Here is a 24,786-nt window from a genome sequence, read left to right as displayed (position 1 = left end):
TTTAAATTAATTAACCAAAGAATTGGATGTAGTTTTACAGTCAACAGAAGGCCCTCTGGATAGGTAAGGCACTATCTCATAAAAGTTGTACTGAATTAAAAAGTATACTTAGGAGACAGTGTGAGACATGTAATGATTTGCCTTCTGCTTTAATCACTTAAGCAAACTGAGCCACTGATTTCCCTTCTCTGCTGTTGTTTTGCTCCTCTAGGAATCTAGATTGCAATTCAGGAAGATTTTGAGTTAGGTAAGCTGGCATTGGTTGACGTGTTTTGTTTTTGTTTTACCAGGCAGCTTCTTTTTTTGGAAGTGTTTATGTGGAGAAAGCTCCACTGAGGAAATGTGTCACACTTTGGAGTCGGCTGGACTTAGCCCCCAGCTGTTGTTGGTAAGGTTTCTTGTTGCTGGATGCTGTTCTTCCTTGTTAATGTCATCTGGAAGTGGCTGTCTCCTTTTTTTATTTAACTCTTGTCTAAATTGTATTATAGAGCATACATGAAAACTTTCAAAAAATGATCAAGAAAATGTATAGTCATGTATTTACTTGAATAATAATATCTGATTTTTCTCATTCTCTGTAAATTATAACCAGCATATTTCAAGGTTGGCCTAAAATAAATTTAGAGTCTGTTGTGTATGCATGCATTTACAGTGGACAGGGATCATCAGAAGAAAATTTTAATATTAGCCTAAAAAGATCTTATCTAGAGGACAAAATTGTTTCCTTAAAGCATTATTGAATTATCAGACATGCCCAGACTTTGAATACATGTTAGGGTTTAATCTCTGTGCCATAGCAAATATAAATAAAAGAATCATCCAGTGGGAAAACTATAACACTAAATTTTCAACCTTTCTGAAAAGGGCAAGGGAGTTGCCCCACATCACTTGTTCTGCTCTTGACTGCCCCCCACATGCACGGAGATACACACATGCACTCACATCTCAAGTTTTGGCCAGGATTTGGGCCTTCCCCCTCTATGAATTTGTTGACTGTGCTAACATTAGTTTTTATTTGTTGATCGGTTTGTTTTTAACTGTGCTGGGTCTTCGCTGCTGCTCACAGGCGCTCTCTAGTTCTGCTGAGCAGGGCCTGCTCTCCAGCTGCGGCGCACAGGCTTCTCATACTGGCGGCTTCTCTTGTTGCGGAGCACGTGCTCTCGGGCGCAGGCTTAGTTGCCCCGAGGTATGTGGGCTCCACCCGGACCAGGGATCTAACCCGTGTCGCTTGCGTTGGCACGTGGATTCTTTATGTAACTGGACCACAATATTGTTTTAGTTGAACATGTAAGTCCTTTAAAAGTGGATTTTGCTCTACCTTCCTTTGCAGTGTAGATGTCAGGAAGTACAGTTAAAGGTACACATTGCTTACACATGGTTGTTTATAAGTGGCTTCATTCATAATAGCCAGACACTGAAACCTGCTCAGTGCCCTTCAGTGGATAAACAGAGAAACAGACTGTGGCACATTCTTACCATGGAACACCCCTCAGCAATTAAAAGGAATAAACTATTAGTAGAAGCAGTAGCTTGGAGGAATAAGGAAAATATGCAAATAGAAAAAAACAATTTCAAAAAAGGTACGTACTGCATGAACCTATTTTCATAACATTCATAAAATAACAGTCATAAAGACAGAGAACAGATTAGGGGTTGTCAAGGGTTAGGGATGAATGTCAGGGAGGAGGGTGTGGCTATAAAGGGTTAACAGGAGAGAGATTTTGTGCCAGTGGTAGAGTTGAGTATCTGGATGGTGATGGTTATGCAGTTCTACACAAGATAAAATTGCATGCTGCAAAATGAGTGCCTGTATTGCTGCTGAAATTTGAATAAGCTTTATGGCTTTTACCAATGGCAGTTTCTTGGTTTTGTGTAAGATGTTAACATGAGGAAAGACTGCAGGAAGGGCCCACAGATCTCCCTATGCTCCTTCGTACCACCAGTGAATCTATAATTACTGCAAATTAAAAAGTTTCAAAAAAGATAACTATTACCTATCATTCAAAATTGAGATGCTTAAATAGATAAACACAGTCTACTACTTATTTTCTATTGTGCTTAATCAGTTTAATTTGAATTTTCTTTACATTAAAACTGAGGTCGTCATTGTTCAGTTGCCAAGTCGTGTCCAACTCTTTGTGACTCCATGAATTGCAGTACACCAGGCTTCCCTGTCCTTCACTATCTCCTGGAGTTTGCTCAAACTCATGTTCACTGAATCAGTGATGCCATCCAACCATCTCACCCTCTGTCACCCCTTTCCCCTCTTGCCCTCAGTCTTTCCCAAAATCAGGGTCTTTTCCAGTGAGCCAGCTGTTCACATCAGGTGGCCAAAATATTGGAGCTTCAGCTTCAGCACCAGTCCTTCCAATGGATATTCAGGGTTGACTTCCTTTAGGGTTAACTGGTTTGATCTCTGTTGTCCAAGGGACTCTCAAGAGTCTTCTCTAGCACCACAGTTCAAAAGCATCAATTCTTCAGCACTCAGCCTTCTTTGTGATCCAGCTGTCACATCCATACCTGACTATTGGAAAAACCATAGTTTTGACTATATGGACCTTTGTCGTCAAAGTGATGTCTCTGCTTTTTAATACATTGTCTAGGTTTGTCATAGCTTTGCTTTCATAGCTACAGTGACCGTCTGCAGTGATTTTGGAGCCCAAGAAAATGATATCTGACACTGTTTCCACCTTTCCCCCTCTATTTGTGATGAAGTGTTGGGACTGGATGCCGTTATCTTTGTTTTTTGAATGTTGAGCTTTAAGCCAGCTTTTTCACTCTCCTCTTTTACCTTCATCAAGCTCTTTAGTTCCTCTTTACTTTCTGCCGTTAAAGTGGTACCATCTGCATATCCGAGGTTGTTGATATTTCTCCCAGCAATCTTGATTCCAGCTTGTGAGTCATCCAGCCCAACATTTCATATGATGTACTTCATATATAAGTTAAGTAAGCAGGATGGCAGTATACACCCTTGATGTACTCCTTTCCCAATGTTGAACCAATCCGTTGTTCATGTCCAGTTCTAACTGTTGCTTCTTATCCTGCATACAAGTTTCTCAGGAGGCAGATAAGGTGGTCTGGTATTCCCGTCTCTTTAAGAATTTTCCACAGTTTATTGTGATCCACACAGTCAAAGGCTTTGGCGAAGTCAATAAAGCAGAAGTAGATGTTTTTCTGGAACTCTCTTGCTTTTTCTATGATCCAGTGGATGTTGGCAATTTGATCTCTGGCAATTTGATCAAAGACTGGAAGAAACAAGCCTCACACTTATACCTCAAGCCGTATATTAAAAAAAATAAGTCCAATGGAACATAAATATCAATATGAGGTAAAACTACAAAATCTATAGAAGAAAACATCAGAGCAAGCTTGGTTTAGACAAAGGTTTCTTGAGATAGAAAAGGCATGAACTGTGAAAGAAAAATACTGATAAATTATGCTTCATAAAATTTCAAAACTTTTGTTTTTTAAAAGACTGTTAAGAAATTGAAAAGTCAGGTCTCTTTTACAAAACATAGATCTGATAAATGCATTGTGTCCAGGTTATACAAAGAATTTATGCAACTCAGTAATGAGACAATACAGTTTAAAAATGTGCAAAGGATTTGAACAGATACATCACCAAAACATACATACAGATTGTAAATAATTACCTGAATGATGTTCAGGAATTAGCTGTTAGGGAAATGCAAAAATAAAACCACGATGGCCTCTGTCCCGGAGAATGACTAAAACTAAAAAGACTGATATAGTATTGCTGAGGATGTAGAGCAATCAGAATGCTCAACGCAGATGATGGAAATGCAACTTAATATAACCACTGTAGAAAACAGTTTGAAAGTTTCTTATCAAGTTGAACATAGCTTTGCCGTAAAATCCAGCAGTCTTACTCCTAGGTACTTAGTCAAGAGCAATGAGAATGTATGTTTGCGTAGACTTGGAATAAACTATTTACAGTAGCTTTTTTCCTAATAACCCAGACTGGAAACAATCCAAATATCCAATAATTGATAAATGGATGAAGTATGGTGTAACCATACAATGAAATGAACTACTGATACACAGAATAACAGAAATGAATCTCAAAAGCATTAGGCCAGGTGAAATGATCCAGAAACAAGAGTATCTACTGATGATTTTAGTTATATGAAACACTAGAATAAGCAAAAATAGAGTAACAAAGGAGATGAATGTTTGCTAGAGGTTGAGAGTGGGAGTTGGAGATTGACTCAAAGAGACACAAAGGAACTTTGGGTGGAGATGTACTTTATCACATTTATGGTATTATTTACCTGACTTAAAATTAGTAGACTTTACTGTAAATATATAATGTGTGTATGTGTGTGTGTTTTATAATGTGATACAGTGATATGTATTATATGGAAAATTTCTCTACTTTAAACCCATCAGGCTGTGACCTATATTATCATGCTACTAAATTTCTAAAATTGGCTAAAATTTTAAGCAATTTTTAAGAAATCATTTCTTATGAGACTATTTCACACATTCCAAATAGCTGAATTCTTTTTCCTAGACAAATGTTTTATGGCTGGGTTTCATTTTTGAAGTATTTTTGTTTCAAATATAGTAAAAGATATTGTATTTTTTAAGTTTTTTAAAATCAATCAGTTTACTCAGTTTAGTTTACTTAATTTGTATGTTAGTCACTCAGTCATGTCCAACTCTTTTTGACCCCATCGACTGTAGCCTGCCAGGGTCTTCTGTCCACGGCATTCTTCAGGTAAGAATATTGGAGTGAGTTGTGATTTCCTCCTCCAGTGGATCTTCCTGACCCGGGGATCGAACCCTGGTCTCCTACATTGCAGTCAGATTCTTTACTGTCTGAGCCTCCAGGGAAGCCCTTACTTAATTTATAATTAAGTGATTTTTAAAAATCCTGTGAGTACAGAGTAAAAAGGAGAATTAGAAAAGAAGACATTTTCACTTAAAGGCTATAATGAATGGGAAGGGAAGAGGAAGCTTCTCTTGGGGGAAAAAAAAGCCCAAGAATTAAAGTAAGAAACTGAGTGCACAGTAAGACTAGCTTTTAAAAGGCCTGCTCGGTCATTGTGGTGACATTGATTAGACAACATGGCAGCCCATGCACTCACACTGTTACTCAGCCATCGGGCCGTGGGAAGATAAAGAGCAGGCGTTTGTACACCAGGCAGTAGGTGTGTGTTCTGCTTACATCTTGCTCTTTCCCAAAGCAGTTATTACCAGTGCCACAATATAAACCAGTGACATTTTTCTGGAATTATTAAAATTCAAGTAGTTTTTTTAAAGAGAATATAGATTAACGTCTATTATTTAATGTTAAAAGAGTAACAGACTTTCAGGAATATAGACATAACAGTCATGAATAAAAAGTGATAGGTCTTTCAGCAAAATTTACTACTAGCGTTTTAAAGGCACATTATTTGAAATGCTAGCTCTTTCTATTCTTTCCTGATCAGTTATTTTCTGAATTCTTTTTTCTTCTGAAATATTTGAAAGAATGAGTTTTATTGGAATTATGTGCATGAAAAAACTTGTTACTTATAATCTAGGTTGTATACATTTTTTAATTTGAAAAGATTTCCCAATCTAGTTTAATCACAGATGGTGTCCTTCACAGACGACAGCTGATAGTTTTTCACAACATTCAAAACTATCCTCAATGGAATTGTATCAAGTTTCAGATTCTGTAACCTAAAACAAACCCTAGTTTTCAGGAAGGGCTAGGAAATAAGGCTCATCTGAAAGACTGACAAGGTAGATTAAGTACAGGCAGGCAAGGCTGACAGATGGCTTCCTCACACTATGTATGCCGGCATTTCTGTTGAGTGAAGGACTAAAACATTAAGGATGTGAATTATATAGAAGGATATTTTGCAAAAGGTAAAGCTCATTGGGCTTTAGAAGCACCCACCAAAGACCTCTGGATGTTTCTGTTTCTTTCTTAGGTGGTAATTCTAACAAGTCTTAGATACTCCTTGATTAGAGCAATTTAGTAAATTTCTATTCAAGGATTCTATTATTCAAAGTCTTTTGTTCAAATATCTTCTAGTAAGATGTCAGTTGGTGACATTTATATGTGAATTAACAATTATGAAACAAGATGATTCACACAGTGTGCGAATCTCTAATACAAATGTTTACATTATGAATAATACATAATCTAACATTCTTTGCCGCGATGTTTTGAAAATATATCTTATTTTGTATTCACTAGTTGTGGAGATGGTTACCTTCCAGGTACTGTCTTTTCCTGTTGTGTATGTCTCTGTGTGTATTCTATGAGGTATCTATGTTCCTCTCTCTATTCTCTATACTTTGCTTATTTTTCTCCTTTCCCCTTAATTTTTCCTGAAGTTTAATAAATCTTTCTGTCACATAAGTGATTCTAAAATTGTCTCATCCTGTTCTAAAGATGCCCACAGTGTCCTCTGTTTACACTGACTTTCTGCACATAAATAAAAGCGTGACTGGTTTGGAATTTTTTTAAGTTTAAAAAAACAAGAACACTGTTTAGCTTATAAGCAGAGATTATATAGTTGATCAAGAGATAGAGCAGATCTCAGAGTGACATGAAAAGGAGAGTTAAGCAGAAGAACAAGGTTTTTTGTTTGTTTCAGGACTTGGTAAATGTAGTGATGCATGAGGAAGCAGTTAATTGAAGAAAAAATTAGAAGAGTGCAGTGGGAAGAGAGAGCAAAGGCTTGACATTTAATTTACGTAAACATAATACAGTTTAAAACAACCCTTTGGATTGGAAATCTTGTGAGCACTTTGAAACCCTTATTGTTGGGGACATGAAATCAAACTTTGAGAAACATAGTGTATTAGAAACCTGGTGTGTGCTTAACGTAACCCCTGGACATACATTTTGTCTCCACAACTAATCAGGGTGAGTCAAATGGCAACCTGGCCATGAACCTAGTAGGTAAATTCTGCCACCTCCCTTCATTTCCTTTTGATTTGCCTCACAACCTGTGTGCACAAGACACCAAGATGAAGTAATTTTCACGATTCTGGAATGTCTTTATTGTCCATGTAGGCAATTCACTTTTTTTGGCCTGCCTTGTGGTTATAAACAGCGGTGCTATATGAGATTAAGAAGAAGTTTAAAATAGAGGGAATGACATTGATAAATGGCTAATGTCAGTCAAAATTTTGTGGATGACAGAAGATATTATGTAGCAAGTGGAATGAACGTGGTATAATACGATCGCATTTTTGTGAAAGTGAACCCCCATCTTGTCCTCCCTACATAATACTTTATGTGTATCTTAACTTATGAAGGCAGTTAGTGACTTGGCTCATAATAAACTCTAAATAACCATTAGCATTGATTGTTGTTAACACTGTCATTGTCTTCTGAATATGAGGGCAAATATGAAAGGACATACCCAGTTTTTTACAAATGAAAAGGTATGTGGATAGGATGAGGTGTAAAGGAGGCTAATAAAGGGTGAGATGTGAAAGGGTTAAAAAAGAGACAAGTTAAACCAAAAAGGGGAGAAATGGGAGAAAGTGTGTGTGTGTATATTTTTATATTTATACAGCCAGGCAGATCTAGGTACAAACTTTAGTTCTAAATCAGTAAGTAAGTTATTTTTCCTTCTTATCGTTTGTAAAACCCCAGTAGCCAGCCCTGCCCCAAGAGGTTGTTGTTATCGAATGGGAAGATGCGCCTGTCAGGTACTTTTACTTATCTGCCTTGGGTCATTCTCCTGAGTTAATTCCCTTCACACACTTCTCCTTCAGCTTCCTACTCTTGTTAATTTTGAAAATTGTATGTACTAATGGAGAAGCGCTATACAGTCAGCAAAAACAAGACTGGGAGCTGACTGTGGCTCAGATCATGAACTCCTTATTGCCAAATTCAGACTTCAATTGAAGAAAGTAGGGAAAACCAGTAGACCATTCAGGTATGACCTAAATAAAATCCCTTATGACTATACAGTGGAAGTGAGAAATAGATTTAAGGGACTAGATCTGATAGACAGAGTACCTGATGAACTATGGACAGAGGTTCATGACATTGTACAGGAGACAGGGATCAAGACCATCCCCATGGAAAAGAAACACAAAAAGGCAAAATGGTTGTCTGTGAAAATAGCTGTGAAAAGAAGAGAAGCAAAAAGCAAAGGAGAAAAGGAAAGATATTCTCATTTGAATGCAGAGTTCCAAGGAATAGCAAGGAGAGATAAGAGCTTTCCTCGGCGATGAATGCAAAGAAATAGAGGAAAACAGAATGGGAAAGACTAGAGATCTCTTCAAGAAAATTAGAGATACCAAGGGAACATTCCATGCAAAGATGGGCTCGATAAAGGACAGAAATGGTATGGACCTAACAGAAGCAGAAGATATTAAGGAGAGGTGGCAAGAATACACAGAAGAACTATACAAAAAAGATCTTCACAACCCAGATAATCACAATGGTATGGTCACTCACCTAGAGCCAGACATCCTGGAATGTGAAGTCAAATGGGCCTTAGAAAGCATCACTATGAACAAAGCTAGTGGAGGTGATGGAATTTTAGTTGAGCTATTTCAAATCCTGAAAGATGATGCAGTGAAGGTGCTGCACTCAATATGCCAGCAAATTTGGAAAACTCAACAGTGGCCACAGGACTGGAAAAGGTCAGTTTTCATTCCAGTCCCAAAGAATGCTCAAACTACTGCACAATTGCACTCTTCTCACACACTAGTAAAGTAATACTCAAAATTCTCCAAGCCAGGCTTTAGCAATATGTGAACCATGAACTTCCAGGTGTTCAAACTGGTTTTAGAAAAGGCAGAGGAACCAGAGATCAAATTGCCAACATCTGCTGGATCATCAAAAGCAAGAGAGTTCCAGAAAAACATTAATTTCTGCGTTATTGACTATGCCAAAGCCTTTGATTGTGTGGATCACAATAAACTGTGGAAAATTCTGAAAGAGATGGGAATACCAGACCACTTGACATGCCTCTTAAGAAACCTATATGCAGGTCAGGAAGCAACAGTTAGAACTGGATATGGAAAAACAGACTGGTTCCAAATAGGAAAAGGAGTAAATCAAGGCTGTATATTGTCACCCTGCTTATTTAACTTATATGCAGAGTACATCATGAGAAACACTGGGCTAGAGGAAGCACAAACTGGAATCAAGATTGCTGGGAGAAATATCAATAACCTGAGATATGCAGATGACACCACCCTTACAGCAGAAAGTGAAGAGGAACTAAAAAGCCTCTTGATGAAAGTGAAGGAGGAGAGTGAAAAAGTTGGCTTAAAGCTCAACATTCAGAAAACGAAGATCATGGCATCTAGTCCCATCACCTCATGGGAAATAGATGGGGAGACAGTGGAAACAGTGGCAGACTTTATTTTGGGGGCTCCAAAATCACTGCAGATGGTGATTGCAGCCATGAAATTAAAAGACGCTTACTCCTTGGAAGGAAAGTTATGACCGATCTAGATAGCATATTAGAAAGCAGAGACATTACTTTGCCAACAAAGGTCCATCTAGTCAAGGCTATGGTTTTTCCAGTGGTCATGTATGGATGTGAGAGTTGGACTGTGAAGAAAGCTGAGCGCCGAAAAATTGATGCTTTTGAACTGTGGTATTGGAGAAGACTCTTGAGAGTCCCTTGGACTGCAAGGAGATCCAACCAGTCCATCCTAAAGGAGACCAGTCCTGAGTATTCATTGGAAGGACTGATGCTAAAGCTGAAACTCCAACACATTGGCCACCTGATGCAAAGAGTTGACTCATTGAAAAAGAGCCTGATGGTGGGAGGGATTGGCGGCAGGAGGAGAAGGGGTCGACAGAGGATGAGATGGCTGAGTGGCATCACCAACTTGATGGGCATGAGTTTGAGTAAACTCCGGGAGTTGGTGATGGACAGGGAGGCCTGGCGTGCTGCAATTCATGGGGTCGCAAAGAATCAGACACGACTGAGCGACTGAACTGAACTGAATGCTTTTAAACTGATAGTCAGCCTTTCATTTCATTAGAACTTTTTTTTATATATATATAAAGACATTGCAGAATTATAGGCAATCAAAACCTTTCACACTCACCAGCGGTTAACAGATGTGATATGATTCCTTTGAAGTTTTCTTTAGCCCAGAATTATCTGTATACAAATTTTATGAACCCCAATTAAAAAAATTTTTATGTAGATAGGCTCATTCTTAAAAATCACTCTGTTGATTTAAGTGCTTTTAAGATCTGTTTCTCTTGACTCAGTACTTGAAGATTGGAGTTTGGTAGTATTATGTACTCACAGCCACTTCCAAGTCCCTGGTTTTCTTTGCATGGCCAAGGCCAGGGCTAGAGCCACAGCTCTAGGCCCTGTAGTCGTAACCTGCGGCCAGCCTTCTGTGATCCATGCTCACTGGCAGTACCCTCTGCCGATTTGCTCTTTAACAGAAGCTTGCACTGAAGGGTAGTACTGAACCTAAAGAAGCGGTGGAATTGGGGAGATTTTGATCCCCAACAGATAAGGAATCTCTTTAAGGTAGACAGGCTACCTTGTTCCTTGTTCCACCCCTCACGCTATGTCATGTAACAAGCAAGCACTTACCTCCCAACCAGAAAGACTGAACCACTCATGAATACACATATGGTCTAGAAATGTACAAGATTTTGTTTATGGTAAATATTTTTTCTACAGTAAGATTTAAATCTGATTTCAGTCTCTGCTCCTGAGTGTTTGGCTTTCTAAGGAAAAAGATATTTTGGACAAACCTCAGTCTGTCTGCTGTCTCCATACAATGCTGTACCTCCTGAGCAAGATGAAAGGTGAGCACCGTGGATGCTGAGGTTTGGCTCCTCGGGAATTTGGTCTCCACTCCCAGAAACAACGTTTAGTGTTGAAATTCCACAAAAACGGGGAGGGAGAATACTTCCTTTTTAACAAAAGGAGACTAGAAGGTACAAAATGTTTCACTAGAGATAATCCTTTATGTAGTCATGCCGGGTCCAGCCGGCAAAGAGAACAAGTCCCGACCGCAACCACACGGAAGCCTAAGAAAAAAAGCTGAAAGTAAAGGATGGGGTCGTGAGGGCTGAATGCTCTTTAGGCAAGTCAGCGATTTTATTGAGTAAAACAGCTACCTTTATACTAGTACAAGCAGAAAACATAATTCATAAAAAATGCCATCTGGTGTTTGTCGCATCAATACAATTCTTTGTTTTAAGTGATTGCAGAAGCTTACATCTTGTTTTTGGCATTCCCAAAATAAACTACTAAGTGAAGGTCACTACTACGTTTTTCTCAAGGAAGAACAAAGGAGACCCAGCAAATGTTTTACTACTTTATCATGGGGTGGCGGGACAGGGAATAGCCTCTTTCAAGGTCTTTCCCAGAGCCTATTTGGGCCTTGAGCAGGCCGGCTCCCCGCATAGTCATAGAAAACTCTTAATACATTCAGAGTGTGCTTTATGAAAATTAAATTTACATTTTGCATCAACATAAAAAATGATACAAACAGTGTGTTTTCTGAGTTCAGTGAGGTGAATTGAATGGTCTATGGTGGAGGTAATATTTTTCTTACTCTTTTTGGCATGATGAGAACAATAATCTGTTATATTAAAACATTCAGTAGTAGTTTTCAGCAATGATGAAAATATTCCAAATAGAGATTCACAATTGATTCAGAGCAAGATGCCTAAGAGCATAAATAAATGGAATGTTAAGTGTTCTGAATAAAATAAAGATTTATTTTTCCAGTTCATTCAAAAATACACACATGCATCAATAGGAAACTTGGTTTTAACATTATTTTAACATCAAAGGTTAAAAAAAAATGCACTAAGCTAAGAGTTTCTTTTTTTCCCGTTTGCCCGTAGTGGCCATCGAAGAGACCTGGGATTCCCAGTCCGTGTCCCCCTGGTGGCAGCAGATGCGCGCGGTCTGTATTCAGTCTGAGAACAACGGGGCTGCGCTGCTGTCCGCGCACGTCGGGCATGCTGTCGCTGCCCAGATATCCAACAGCTTGACCGAGAAGAAAGTGAGTGGGCGGGGGGCAGCTCTGGGGGGCTCCCCTCCAGCGGGCTCCCCAACCGCTTTCCCCTTCTGCCTGCATTGTCTTCAGTGTGTGGAGCATCCAAAATTTGAGATGCGTGTCCAGCAGGATCCTGTCTGTCTCTTGGAGATGAGGGGTTCTTCTTTAGTTGTTTATTCAGATGACACGCGTCCTTGAGCTTAGTCTCCACACAGCACAGGGGGAGAAGCATTGAATTCAGGGCAGAGACCTAGTGTTCACAGCTGGTGGTCTCTGGTGAGTACCTTTAGAAGGCAGGTCTTCATTCAAAAGGCTCAGGGTTAGACAGCGTTATTTCTCAGATTTCTTTCAGCTCTTAATTCTACAATTGTGTTTATATCCCTGTTTTAGAAATAAGGGTGGTTTTGGCACGTAGTGTTGAATGACTCAGATGAAAGCTTCCAGCTGACCTTTTACTTTGTGGCTTTTCCCCATCTTTTGAAGACTAAAATTTATTTAAGACAAGACTAACGCCCCTTGTATCTTATGGTGAATCAAATAATTTTTTTTCTAGGGGGATGTTGCATTAAATTGGATAGGGCACTTAAATAGGTCTGTAGAGATTCACTCAACATTGTCAGTCTCAGTAGTTTGGGGCTAAATTCATTATGACTGATTTATGATATTTCTAATAATGGAGAGAGAAATTTAAGATACATTTTTTATGTTGGCTAGTACATTCTGAAGAACTGTCAGTATCCAGGAACTCTTGCAGTGATGGGCCTGAAACCTTTGGAGTGCATGTCAGTTGAATCATGGGCCTCACACACGTCTCTTCATAAATGTCTGGACTCTGTTAGCATTGCACTTAAGTCTCCAGTCTACTCCTGACCCTCATGTTCCATCCAGCCAAGTAGTAATGTTTGTGCACCAGCATCTGTATATCACTTTGTGATGTATCCTGATGATCCATCGGCTCTCATGTTAAAAGCTCATTCAAGTTAATGTTGATCCAGACTCTTAGCCAGAGTATCAACTGGGCGTTTTCTGTTAGTTTTCCCAAACAGTTTCAGGAACTGACTCGGAAGCCCTCACTGATTCCTGGGAGGCCCTTTCTCTTGACATGGAATACTGGAAACTCCTCCTGAAGCAACTGGAGGACTGTCTCCTGCTTCAGACTCTGCTTCACAGCAAAACGAACACCCGGACCTCCAAAGTGTCTTCGCTGCAGGCTGAGCCGCTCCCGAAGCTTTCTGTGAAAAAGCTGTTAGAAGGAGGAAAAGGTAACCTGAAGTTATTTGAGCATTTGTAGCCATAGATCTATATTTTTATGGTATGAGCTTTCTGGGGCTTTGCTTTTTTTTTTTTTTTAATAGAAATGACTGAAAGAATAAGGAAAGGAAAGAAAAATACACTCAGATTTTAAAAGTAAATAAGTAACCCACCACCTACCTCTTCTCAACTTCCAAGGCCCATCTCAAATGCTGCCTCCTCCAGGAAGCCTCTCATGACCCACTAACTGTGAATTTTCTCTTCTTCCTCCTAATATCCATGGAACTTTATACCTCATTTTCAATGCATCACTTTCTCCTATTCCAGAGTCATTGGATTCTTGTGCTTAAACATTTTGTAGGACCACAAGTATCTTAAAATATTGGATTTGTAATGACATACTTCCTCTCCTTATTACAAGCATCTCTGTCAGACATTTGATGCTGGAATGACTATTTCTGGGATTAAATACTGGCATTTATGGTTTTAATTTAGTTAACTCATCTTCTCATTCTGTATAAGATTTGTGAACATTTTCAAATTGTAAACTCACTGTCCTCTGTTCTGCCACCTGGTGAAAATGTAGGAACACCATTTTAATATTAACTTGAGCGATAAGATCAGGACTTGATCCTGGAATGGGAATTATCAAATGATTTAGAAGCCAAGCATAAGAAATTAGATCACCTGGCACACTGCTCTCATTTATTTCCACTGATAATCACGATTTTGTATTCTTGTTGTCAAAAAGGTTTTCATTTGAAGCAAAATAGGAAGAAAGACTGAGAGGAAAAGTTTTAATACAATAGAGAAGCTTGTATTTGTTTTAGGTAGTAGGCAGGACTCTTCATCTTGAATGCTTTTTATGATTTCTGACTTTCTGGACTATGTTGGTGACTGAAATATGGTATGGCGTCATGCCATTAATTAACTGTGGCTAAATTGTGACCCCAAATACTCCATAGAAGCAAGTTCTTGACTATTAAAAATAGTATTTTGCCCTAAGAAGCCTTGACGCAGTATCATGCTAATGAGTCTGTTTTTACTTGTATTTAAATTAAAGCATTTTAAAGATGCATTCATGCGTTCATCTGTGCCTGGTAAAATGCAGTTTGAATTTATGGACTTGTCTATACACACATTGAAGGTATGTGTGTATAGACATTAATATTTAGCTAATATTTTACAAGAGTGTAAAGGCGCCCTTAGAGATCCAGTATCCCACTTGCCTTGGCATGGTGAGTGGTATGTGGCAACACTGCTGTAAATCTCATGGCTCTGGGGTCACTTTCAGGCTTAACGCGATGTGGCACTTGGGTCTTCGTGGGGACCTTGAGATCTGACTCTGGGCTCCTTTTGGCAAATGCTGCCAGTGTTCACTTTCTTTCCTGTCTCCAAACTGTAGGTGGCATTGCAGACAGTGTAGCCAAGTGGATATTTAAACAGGACTTCAGCCCCGAAGTGTTAAAACTGGCTAATAAAGGAAGAGATGCAGAAAACCCAGATGAACCCAGAGAAGGTATTAACCGAGGTTTATTTGAGGTGTCAGAGGTGGAGATGGACTTGGGAGCCATTCCAGGTAAGACAAAAACACAGGTAAACAGGAAATCCAGCGTGAAGAAGGCGGCTGGAGCTCTCCCTCAGGCAGGAGTAATACATCGTTGTCTCCTAACTTTCAGACCTGCTGCACTTGGCCTACAAGCAGTTCCCTTGTAGCCTCGAGCTGGACGTGCTGCACGCACACTGCTGCTGGGAGTATGTCGTGCAGTGGAATAAAGACCCGGAGGTACAACTCTCGTCACCTCTTCCGTGGGACTGTTACAGACACTGAGTTTTTCCCCTTTGGAATGTCTCCACGCTAGGAGCTATACAAGACCTTTTTCATACATAATCCTAACGGTAAACCTATGAAGTGTGGGTCATCATTATTCCCACTCTAGAGAAGAGAAAATGGGCTCAGAGAAGTCAGGTTCCCTGCCCAGGTTGTAAGTACACTGCTAATCAGTGGTCAGGCCAGGATTCAAGCCTAGCAGATTTCTCTGTGTCCAACACAGGTCTGTTCTGTCCTATTCTTAATAAGTTGCGATGAGCATATCTTTTATTTCCTTTCGAATTTCTGTGTGAGATGGCATCAACCTGTACACAGTTCTTCAAACTGTAGTCATCATGATCAAATCCAGAGTAAATATCCTGATGCCACTCTGACTATCTGCTTGGGCATCCCTTTCTGCCCCTTCCAGCAGCCTTCTTCCCTCCCAGACATTCTCAATCTGGAAGCAGCATGAGGAGAGGCCCCCCAGGCCTGGAGACAGGAGGTCTGGACTTGAGGGCTCTGCACAGGTGTCTGGGTTTGGGCCAGTCACAACCTCGTGAATCTGGTTTTTCTCCTCCCACCCCTTTTTAGTGATGGTACCAATCTTCAGGATTGACACCTGGATGAAATAAGACGTGAAATGACTGCTGTGTATTTCTTTTGGCTGTACAGTTCTCAGAGCGTAGGCCTCCTTAGCTATTGGGTAAATTAACCGCAATCAAAATTCTTTTCTTTATCATCCTTGTATCAGGTTGCACTACTGAAGGAAAATCTCACTGATGACTATTCACACTAAAGTACTAATGATAGCTTCCCAGGTGGTACTAGTGGTAAAGAACGCGCCTGCCAAGGCAGGAGACATAAGAGACGCAGGTTCGACCTCTCGGTGGGGAAGATCCCCTGGAGGAGATCATGGCAACCTACTCTAGTATTCTTGCCTGGATAATCCCATGGGCAGAGGAACCTGGCGGGCGACAGTCCATGAGGTCACAGAGACATGACTGAAGCAGCTCAACACATAAGCATGCATACTAATGATAATGATATTTTTCCTTGCTCTGGATAAAGCAGTATTGTCTTGAACATGTAATCACTTTCATGTTAAAGGAAGACGTTTTAAAAATAAGTGCTTTAAACAAAGTAACGTTCTTTGATCATTTAAACTTTGACCCAAAAATGCCCCTCCCATCACTCTTCAGTTGACCTCCCCACAGCCTAAAGGGGGAGCAAGTTTAGTCTCCTCCTTAAATGGGACACTTTTGTCACGTAAGAACCTTAGGACTAGAACAAAGGCATGATAATTTCTAAAATCTGAGTGAATTAGTTCCAGATTCAGGTTTAAGAAAGTGGTATTTAAGTTAAAAAGCTTTGTCCTACAGCGGTCATTTCTAAACCAAAGGCAGTTTGCATAACAGAGTCTGTTCAGCCCCATGGCTCCTGGCTGTGTGACCTTCGGGAATGTTTCTGAGCCTTTTGTTCTCAATTTTCTCCTTAAATAGATAAGGACCTTAACACCAATCTGTCTAAGAGTTGTAGCAACTTACAAAGAAAATACACACACGGTGCCTGACATTTTGATTTGTGTTGCCGTTGTCATTTATTATAATTATTTACATTTAAAATCAGCAGTCATTTTTCTTGTTTGTTTCTTTCCTGTTAAATATTTAACTCCTTGCCCCACCCAACAACCCCTATCCCAATTCAGTCATTTTACACACACAGCTTTACTAGGCTCAAAACAATTGAAATTGCCTTTGGGGAACTTTTGACATACATTAGCAAAGGTGTTATGTTTAATAATGTATAGGCCACAATTTTAAACTGCCTTGATTTTTTTTTTTTTTTTAATTTATTTTTTTATTTTTCAGTGGGTTTTGTCATACATTGATATGAATCAGCCATAGAGCTACACGAATTCCCCATCCCGGTCTCCCATCCCACCTCCCTCTCCACCCGATTCCTCTGGATCCCCCCAGCCCAACAGGCCCGAGCACTTGACTCATGCCTCCCACCTGGGCTGGTGGTCTGTTTCACCACAGATAATATACATACTGTTCTTTCGAAACATCCCACCCTCACCTTCTCCCACAGAGTTCAAAAGTCTGTTCCGTACTTCTGCGTCTCTTCTTCTGCCCTGCATATAGGGCCATCGCTACCATCTTTCTAAATTCCGCATATATGCGTTAGTATACTGTAATGTTCTTTATCTTTCTGGCTCACCTCACTCTGTATAATGGGCTCCAGTTTCATCCATCTCATTAGAACTGACTGCCTTGATTAAAAAGAGTTGAATTTATTTCCTATTTCCCTTCACTGCTTTAATGTTTTCTCCTTGGCACTTAGCACTAGCATTCTTTATAAACATCCTCTATAATTTACTTACTGTATTTATCATCTGGTTCTGTCACTAGAACATAACCTCAGTGAGGGCAAGGATTTGGGTCTGTTTTGTTCATTACAGTATGTCTGGTGCCTTTAGCAGCCTGGTGCATAATAGTTGCTCAATAAATAGTTGTTGAAGAATTAATTAATGATATTTACAAAGAAAATAAACCTAATATTTTTATATTTGTGTGAAATTCAGCTATTTATTGGAGAGAGCATTGCTGTGATGTACAAACCACAGTAAATTTTGAATCCAGATGTCCAGGAATCAGTCATTATATAGATACTGTAAATTTAAGAGAGACCATTAACATTACCTTATGCAGAGTTTCTTCTTATGTAATAATTCCATGTTCTTGTAACATTCTTGGGTTACTTCATGTAGAAATGTATGTCAGAAGTCTCCATTTATATTTGAAATACCTATTGAATAATACCTCTTCTTTCTCTCTTCTTGCTTCCTCTATGCAAGGAAGCACGTTTTTTTGTTAGGTCAATAGAACACTTGAAGCATATTCTTAATGCCCATGTTCAGAATGGTAAGTAAACAGGTGTTAAAAATGTAACTGTTTCTTTCAAAAGAGCCAGATCTTTTTTTTTTTTATAATATTTTTTTATTTTGTATTGGGGTATAGCCAGTTAACAGTGTCAGGATAGTTTTAGGTGAACCAGGAAGGCACTCAGCCATACATATACATGTATCCCTTCTCCCCCAAATCCCCCTCCAATCCAGACTGCCACATAACGTTGAGCAGAATTCCCTGTGCTATACAGTAGGTCCTTGTTGGTTATCCATTTTAAATATAGCAGTGTGTACTTGTCCATCCCAAGCTTCCTAACTATCCCGTCCCCTTCCCCACAGAGCCAAGTCTCTTTAAATTCACAACCTGGTAAATTTTTATTTGATAAAAATAAAATAGGTCCTGCCACCTAACACATTACTGTGTGTTGCTGCATACGCAGTACCAGCTGTTTTAATTGCTTGAAAAATGCTGTCCAGAAAGGAGATGGGGGCTGGCGGTAATTATCACCGTCTTTTCCCACCCATCAGTTTCCCATGCTAATGACTGTTCCTAGGTGTAGTGAGGAGAATATTATGCATGAATTAATAATTCCCCCTCTAGTTCACAGGTAGATAAGGAAAGAGGAATGGGCTGTTCAGAACTATAAGTCCTGATGAAAAAGTTAGGGTAGCCAAAGCCTAATAATACTACATGCTAGAAATTACTTTGTGCTGCTGCTTTTTTTTTTTTAAGTTACTGATAATCTAAGTTTATTTCATTTGTTTACAAAATAAATGCATCAATATTGTCTTTTTAAAAAATGTTTTATTGAAGTAGAGTTGATTTACCATACTGTTAGTTTCTGGTCTGCAGCAAAGTGATCCAGTTATGCACACACATACACATGTGTATATATGCTCTTTTTCATATTCTTTTCCGTTATGGTTTGTTATAGGATATTAAATATAGTTCCCTCTGCTATGCAGTGGGACCTTGTTGTTCACCTGTTTTATGTGTAGTAGTTTGTGTCTGCCAAATCCCAGACTCCAAATTTATCCCTCCCATCTTGTGCTGCTTTTAATGAACATGAGTATTCTCCATTGGTTTCTTTACCATGGGGATTGCTGTTGTCTTCTTGAAAAAAATGTTACAAATTATTGTAGAAAAATGGTCACCGGATTGCTGGCTCCATTTAATAGAAGAGTTTCCCTGTAAGAATTAATCAAGGAGCTCAGTAATGGACTAGTGAGATACTAAGATAGGAAGTTAGTAAGATACTAAGTGGTGAGACTGGGTTTGGGTCCAGACAAGGGGAGATAATCACCTTTTTGTCTCTGTGATACATTGTAGAGAAGCTGCTTAATTCTTCTTCTGTAACACCTTCTTGCAGGTGATATGGGTCAAATTGCAGAAATTCTAAAATTCTTGTTTTACCAGACAAGAACTTATAATTTATTTTATATATTCATCTCTTTACTCTTAACCTTCTTCCAAGAGGGGAAAAAAGATTTGAAGTGGCTCATTTGGAAAATACAGTCTCTAAAGGATTTATCCTTACAGATAAAATAAAGTTACCTATTGATCACAGGCTAGTATTCAAGTTAGAATTTTACCCAGTTTGTCATGGGAGGAATAAATTAGGAGTTTGGGATTAACATACTACCACATGTAAAATAGATAACCAACAAGGACCTACTGTATAGCACAAGGAACTATACTCAATATTTTGTAACATCCTGTAAGGGAAAAGAATCTGGAAAAGAATATATGTATGTAAATATGAGTGGGGTGTGTGTTTGTATGTATACACATAGATGTGTGTCTGTGTGTATCTGAATCACTGTTGTACACTTGAAACTAACACAGTATTATAAATGAACTTTACTTCAAATTAAAAAAAAACTCTTTACCTAATTTGTACATTGAGTAAGTTTCCTGGCTTCTGCATAACCTCACTCCTAGTTACAGAAGCAGCTTTGTGGGTGGTAAGACAATATGTGAAATGTCATGTTTATGTTGCCTAACTGACAGCTATTGCAGGAATTCTAGTATCAGTGCCACAGTTTATTGCTTATGGACATGTAAAGCCCGGATTTTTTGTTTGGTCGAGTTCTTTTTAAATATTTTTTTTGTATTTTGTTTTGCTTTTTAATACTTTTTTTGTATATTGCTTTATTTAGTGATCACATACAAGAAAAATCCTTTAGGGTTGTTTCCAGTGTTTGGCTGTCAATTCTCTTGTACATATTTTTGTGATTGTTTCTGCATAGGACTTGCTGGGTCACACGGTAGGCATACGTAGCTTAGGTAGATACGGGCCAAGCAGTTTTCCAAGGGGTTTTCCCAGGTGATTATCCCACCAGCAGTGTGTGAGCATCCCCATTGTTTCCATATCCTCACCCACACTTGGTGTTGTCATATTAAATAATTTTAGCCTTTCTATTGATCGTGTAATGATATTTCTGTGTAGTTCTAATCTCTGTGTCTCTCATAACTAGTGACGCTGTCTTTTCTTATGCTTATTGGCCATTTGGATATCCTCTCACACAGCCCAGTTCTGATTTTTATAGATGATAAAGGTTTTTATTAATTTTATAAATATTACATAATATATAAGAAGTAATATCTAAATAACACAGGTAGTTTTATAAACTTAATGAAGAAAACAGTTTGCTATATATGGTGAAAGAGAAGATATATAAGCATTCTGCTTACTGCTTTACTTCACTTGCTATCCAGGCATTGCGCTGATGATGTGGAACACATTCTTAGTCAAAAGGTTTTCTGCCGCTACATACTTGATGGATAAGGTAAGGTCATTTTAAATTTGAAATTTCCTATATTGACTTCTTGTTTATTTGGCTCCGTTAATAATTGATTGATATAAGAAACACTATTTGCATTGGGCCTTGTTAGACTATTTATTTATTTGATAATTACATTTTATTTATTCTCAGTTGTCCTGGCATTTTGGTGACTTGAAGAGCCCAAATCCTTGAAAGAGAGTAATATCCTGTAAAAACCTCTTAACCCAGGTGATTAGGACCAGTGGTGGATTCAAGCAAGGATTTGCATTTTATTTTAAATTAAAACATATAAGTGCACAATTTCTCATTGATCATGGGATGAAGGGCCAAGATATTTTCTCTAAATAGGGTCAATTACAGTTTTACTGAGGTTTTTCTACATAAACCTCACCCATGGTATATTGCCTGTGATTTCTGGATCCTGTCTCTTTAAAACAGTGATGCCCTCTGAGTATAAAATCTTAAGATTTTTGTAATTTATCCCCTAGTTTTTATAGTTGTTTCTCTGTATCTAATCCACTAGACCTTGGAGTGAGCTACTCTCCTCCATAAATGTTTTTAAAGCAGTCTACATAGAACTCATGTAAAGAACTCCCTTGTTTTCCTCATTCACATTATTAGTTATTTAATTAAATTACAGACTCACAGTATGTACAACCATCACAGGTAGATTTGGGAACAGACATAAAAGGCAAACTTGTAGCTTGGCCAGTGGGAGCAGAGGCTGCTGGCCTACTAGAGTGGAGCCTCGGGGCCTCGCGCTGAGCGGTGGTGCCCAGTCGGCGTGCCGCACAGCCGGGGGAACGCAGGTTACTCCGGCGGCCGCTAAGTGGGTGTTGGGAGAGCTACCACAAAAGCGACAGCATGTGCTTTCAAACGTACAGTGACAGACATTCCTAAACCATAAAGAGCGCCACAGCTCAGACCCACTATATGCCGTGGCTCCGGTAGAAAATGCTTTGACAAAACTGGTGACTTTTTTTTAGTTAAATCTGACTCTTCTTCCCTGTGCGCTCACCCTCCTTGTCTTCTTACCGCTTATTTCTTGAAACTCTCCCTTTGGCCTGTGTTCTGTTGCTCTGGGCCACCTCTAACCACCGTCCTGAGAAACTGAGAATGCAAAGCCTTTTCCATGTGTTACGCTCTACAGATGCTCAGCATTCTACCCCCGGCCCCGCCACTGTCCCATCTGACCCTCACAGCTTGAGTTGGGTTTAGCAGTCCTGAACCAGGAGGCAGAGAGTTTAGAATCATTCATTCAATAGATTTTATTATAGTATCTCTTATGTACCAAGGTCAGTGCCATGTTCTGTGGTTGCAGAGAATAAAGTCACAGCCCCACCCTCAACCACCATCGAAAAGATGGTAAACAGACCATAGGGTGCTTTTAGAACTCAGAAGAGGAATGTAAATGACAAGGGAAGGTTTCTGGGGTGATTTTGGAGGATGACTATGTATGAATCTGTAAAAAAGAGAGTGAGAAGAAAATGTTTCCACAAAAAGCCCTGGAGATGGCAGACAGCATGTTGGATTCAGAGAGCTGCAAGTAGCTTTGATTGTTTGAAGGTCAAGCTAGAGACAGGAGCAGGAAGTGGACCATGGAGAACCTTCTCTGTGGGCTGTGATCTGGGGTTTTCTAGTGTATGTCAGCTGTTTAGCAGAGGGCCTGGCCCAGTTGGTGAGGGCACAGTGAACGGTAGCTGTTACTTTTATCTTGGAGACTTGGGGCAGTTTTAAGCAGAAGAATGATATGATCAGAATTGCATCTTAAAAGATGATTCTGGCAACAATTGTACGTTGCAGTTGGGGTGGGCTGAACGTGGTTGTTTGGAAGGCAGTTGAAGTAATCACAGTGAGAGGTAATGAGGTGAAGAGGCCTTTGTCCTTTCATTTTCACTGTTTCCTGTGAATTTTCTTATCACGTAATATTCTCGAAGAGCAGAACTTTTATCTTCTACTTATTACCACATATAAAGTATACAGTAGGATCTTAGGAATTACTTATGGAATAAGAACATCAGCTGATTTTTCTGAGTTAGGAATATAGCTTCTGTCTGCTGTAGATGGTTATTCCTTCTTTCTGACCTTTAAAAAGTACTGTGTATCATTACCAACAAGCAGAATTTTTAGCTGCTCCTTATTCATAGCCTTCAGTTTGGTTCCAAATAGGTTTTAAGGCAGCGCAGTTTGATTATGGAAATTGGGAACCTGATCTTTGGGGGTTTTCTTATTTAATAGTTCAGAAATAAGTATTTTTGAAAAGGATGATTTGTGAGCCCAGTGTAATGTATTTTCTTAATATATATTTAAGCTCCCCCACAAAATTAATTGTTTTTTGCTACAAATTAGTAGAACCAGCATTTAATTGATGACCCTAGTACTGTATTTATTTATAGCTGCGTGTGTATTTTTAAAATTTGGTTACTTTTTACTTTCTAGTTTAAATTTTGATTTAAATTTTGATTTAAATTACTGATTAAATGCAGCATTTTGTGTCCTCTTGTCTTAGGTTGGAAAAGCACCAAAGGATAGGTTATGCCGAAGGGTAAGTGTATCTCCCTTACCTAGATGAATAGTTGTTAATTCTGTACTTTATATAGTACCTTATTAACTATGGGAGTGAACTTTGCCTTTTACCATTTTGATGATGTAGTGAGAGATAAGAAAAATGGAAAGAGAACACTGTATTAATAAGGAAACTGGTTATGACCTATGGTCAATTTTAATTTACCTTTCCACATCATCAGATAGTATGTTTAAACTAAGTTTGCCAAGATGTCTTCAACTTTGGACTGTGGACAGGAGGGCCACAAAAAAAATTGCATATTTTTGTTGTCTTTCAAATTAGAAATTTATAATTGAATTGGATTCATATGAGTAGTGAACTTGATCTACCTTTATATAATAGCTATTGTACAAACAGTCTTAAATGATGTTTCAATCCATGTTTATATTTGAGGGGGTTTATATTTGAGGTCAGTGATTAGTAATGCTAGCGTTGCTCAAAACTTTGAAATTTTATTACAGATATCTTAAGAAATACTATGATACAGGAATTCAGCCTTTATAGGCCCTTAGTCCTGAAAAGTCTCCATCGTTGAAGAATTTGTATGCTCTTGAGTGTGGCTCTGTGACTACTGTTAATATGTGTGGAAACACATGCACACACGCTGTGTTCCTTAAGGATGAATTACTTAGGGCTGTCAGGGATTTGTGGCTGTTGGTTTTAAGAAGACCTCATGTGAGCACAGTGGCCCCTGGGACAGGCCCCTTCAGAAAAGATCCATTGCCCACAGCATCACTCTGGTGTTTAGTTCACCAGCTTGGGGATCTTAGTTTAGTTCGGAGGGTTTAGTTCAGTCCCTGAGAGATGCTCTGAAACCAGACCAGGCTATATTGTCTTGGAGCTTTCCAGGTTGGCCTGTCTTGTGTGACTGTTACTGCACACACACCATGATTGTTTGGCCAGCAGATGGCTAAGCAAGCCAGACACAAGCTATCTGTGGCTGACTGACAACACCACCTCTTTCCAATAAAGAAAGATACTGTTTTTAAAAATTGAGGGTAGAACCGTTGTTTTTAAAAGCCCGATTTTAAAATCTGCTGAATCTACAGAAAGAGATTAAATGTGCAAGTACCTTGACTTTCAGTTCTTACCTGTCAGTTCAGTGGGGAAAGTCAGTTGACTAGATGCGTATGTTCTGTTTATTTTTCTGATTAAAACCTTCCAGTTTTCCTTCTGGAGCTAATGATGTCCCTTCATACAAACAGGATGTGGGGATGAGCGACACAGCAGTGACTTCTTTCCTCGGCTGCTGCTGGGATCTTCTTCAGACTTTAATGGAGGTAGAAGGGTGGTATTTTCATGCTGACCTGTCTCTAAGATATCAAATATTTTTAAAGTCGTTGGAGTTCAGAAAGAACTATATAAAAAGAGCTTGTTTTTCATTTATTCTCTTCAAAGTTTTGACTTAAGCCTAAAAAAAGTGACGTTTCTTAATTTTTAGTTTGTTTTTTTTTAAATTATAACTTGAGGGATGGGGGA

At 39.0% G+C, this 24,786-nt stretch overlaps 1 protein-coding gene across 2 annotated transcripts in view; it reads left to right on the top strand.

The window, feature by feature from the left end:
• RAB3GAP2 (RAB3 GTPase activating non-catalytic protein subunit 2) overlaps positions 1-24,786 on the top strand; it is a 103,813-nt gene that overhangs the window by 71,096 nt on the left and 7,931 nt on the right. The window contains exons 21-30 of one of the 2 annotated variants that reach the window (XM_065938357.1): positions 291-388; positions 10,672-10,777; positions 11,828-11,988; positions 13,016-13,244; positions 14,639-14,752; positions 14,913-15,019; positions 17,904-17,970; positions 20,674-20,744; positions 23,251-23,286; positions 24,513-24,587. In XM_065938357.1, coding sequence (XP_065794429.1) covers positions 291-388; positions 10,672-10,777; positions 11,828-11,988; positions 13,016-13,244; positions 14,639-14,752; positions 14,913-15,019; positions 17,904-17,970; positions 20,674-20,744; positions 23,251-23,286; positions 24,513-24,587 — 1,064 coding nt within the window. Of the gene's footprint in view, positions 1-290; positions 389-10,671; positions 10,778-11,827; positions 11,989-13,015; positions 13,245-14,638; positions 14,813-14,912; positions 15,020-17,903; positions 17,971-20,673; positions 20,745-23,250; positions 23,287-24,512; positions 24,588-24,786 lie in introns of both variants that reach the window. The other variant, XM_065938356.1, reaches the window with a different exon arrangement.

This window comes from Muntiacus reevesi, chromosome 5, assembly GCF_963930625.1.
Source record: "Muntiacus reevesi chromosome 5, mMunRee1.1, whole genome shotgun sequence".
Classification (NCBI taxonomy): Eukaryota; Metazoa; Chordata; class Mammalia; order Artiodactyla; family Cervidae; genus Muntiacus; species Muntiacus reevesi.
Note: the sequence above shows the minus strand (reverse complement) of the source record. Positions and strands in the feature narration are given on the sequence as shown.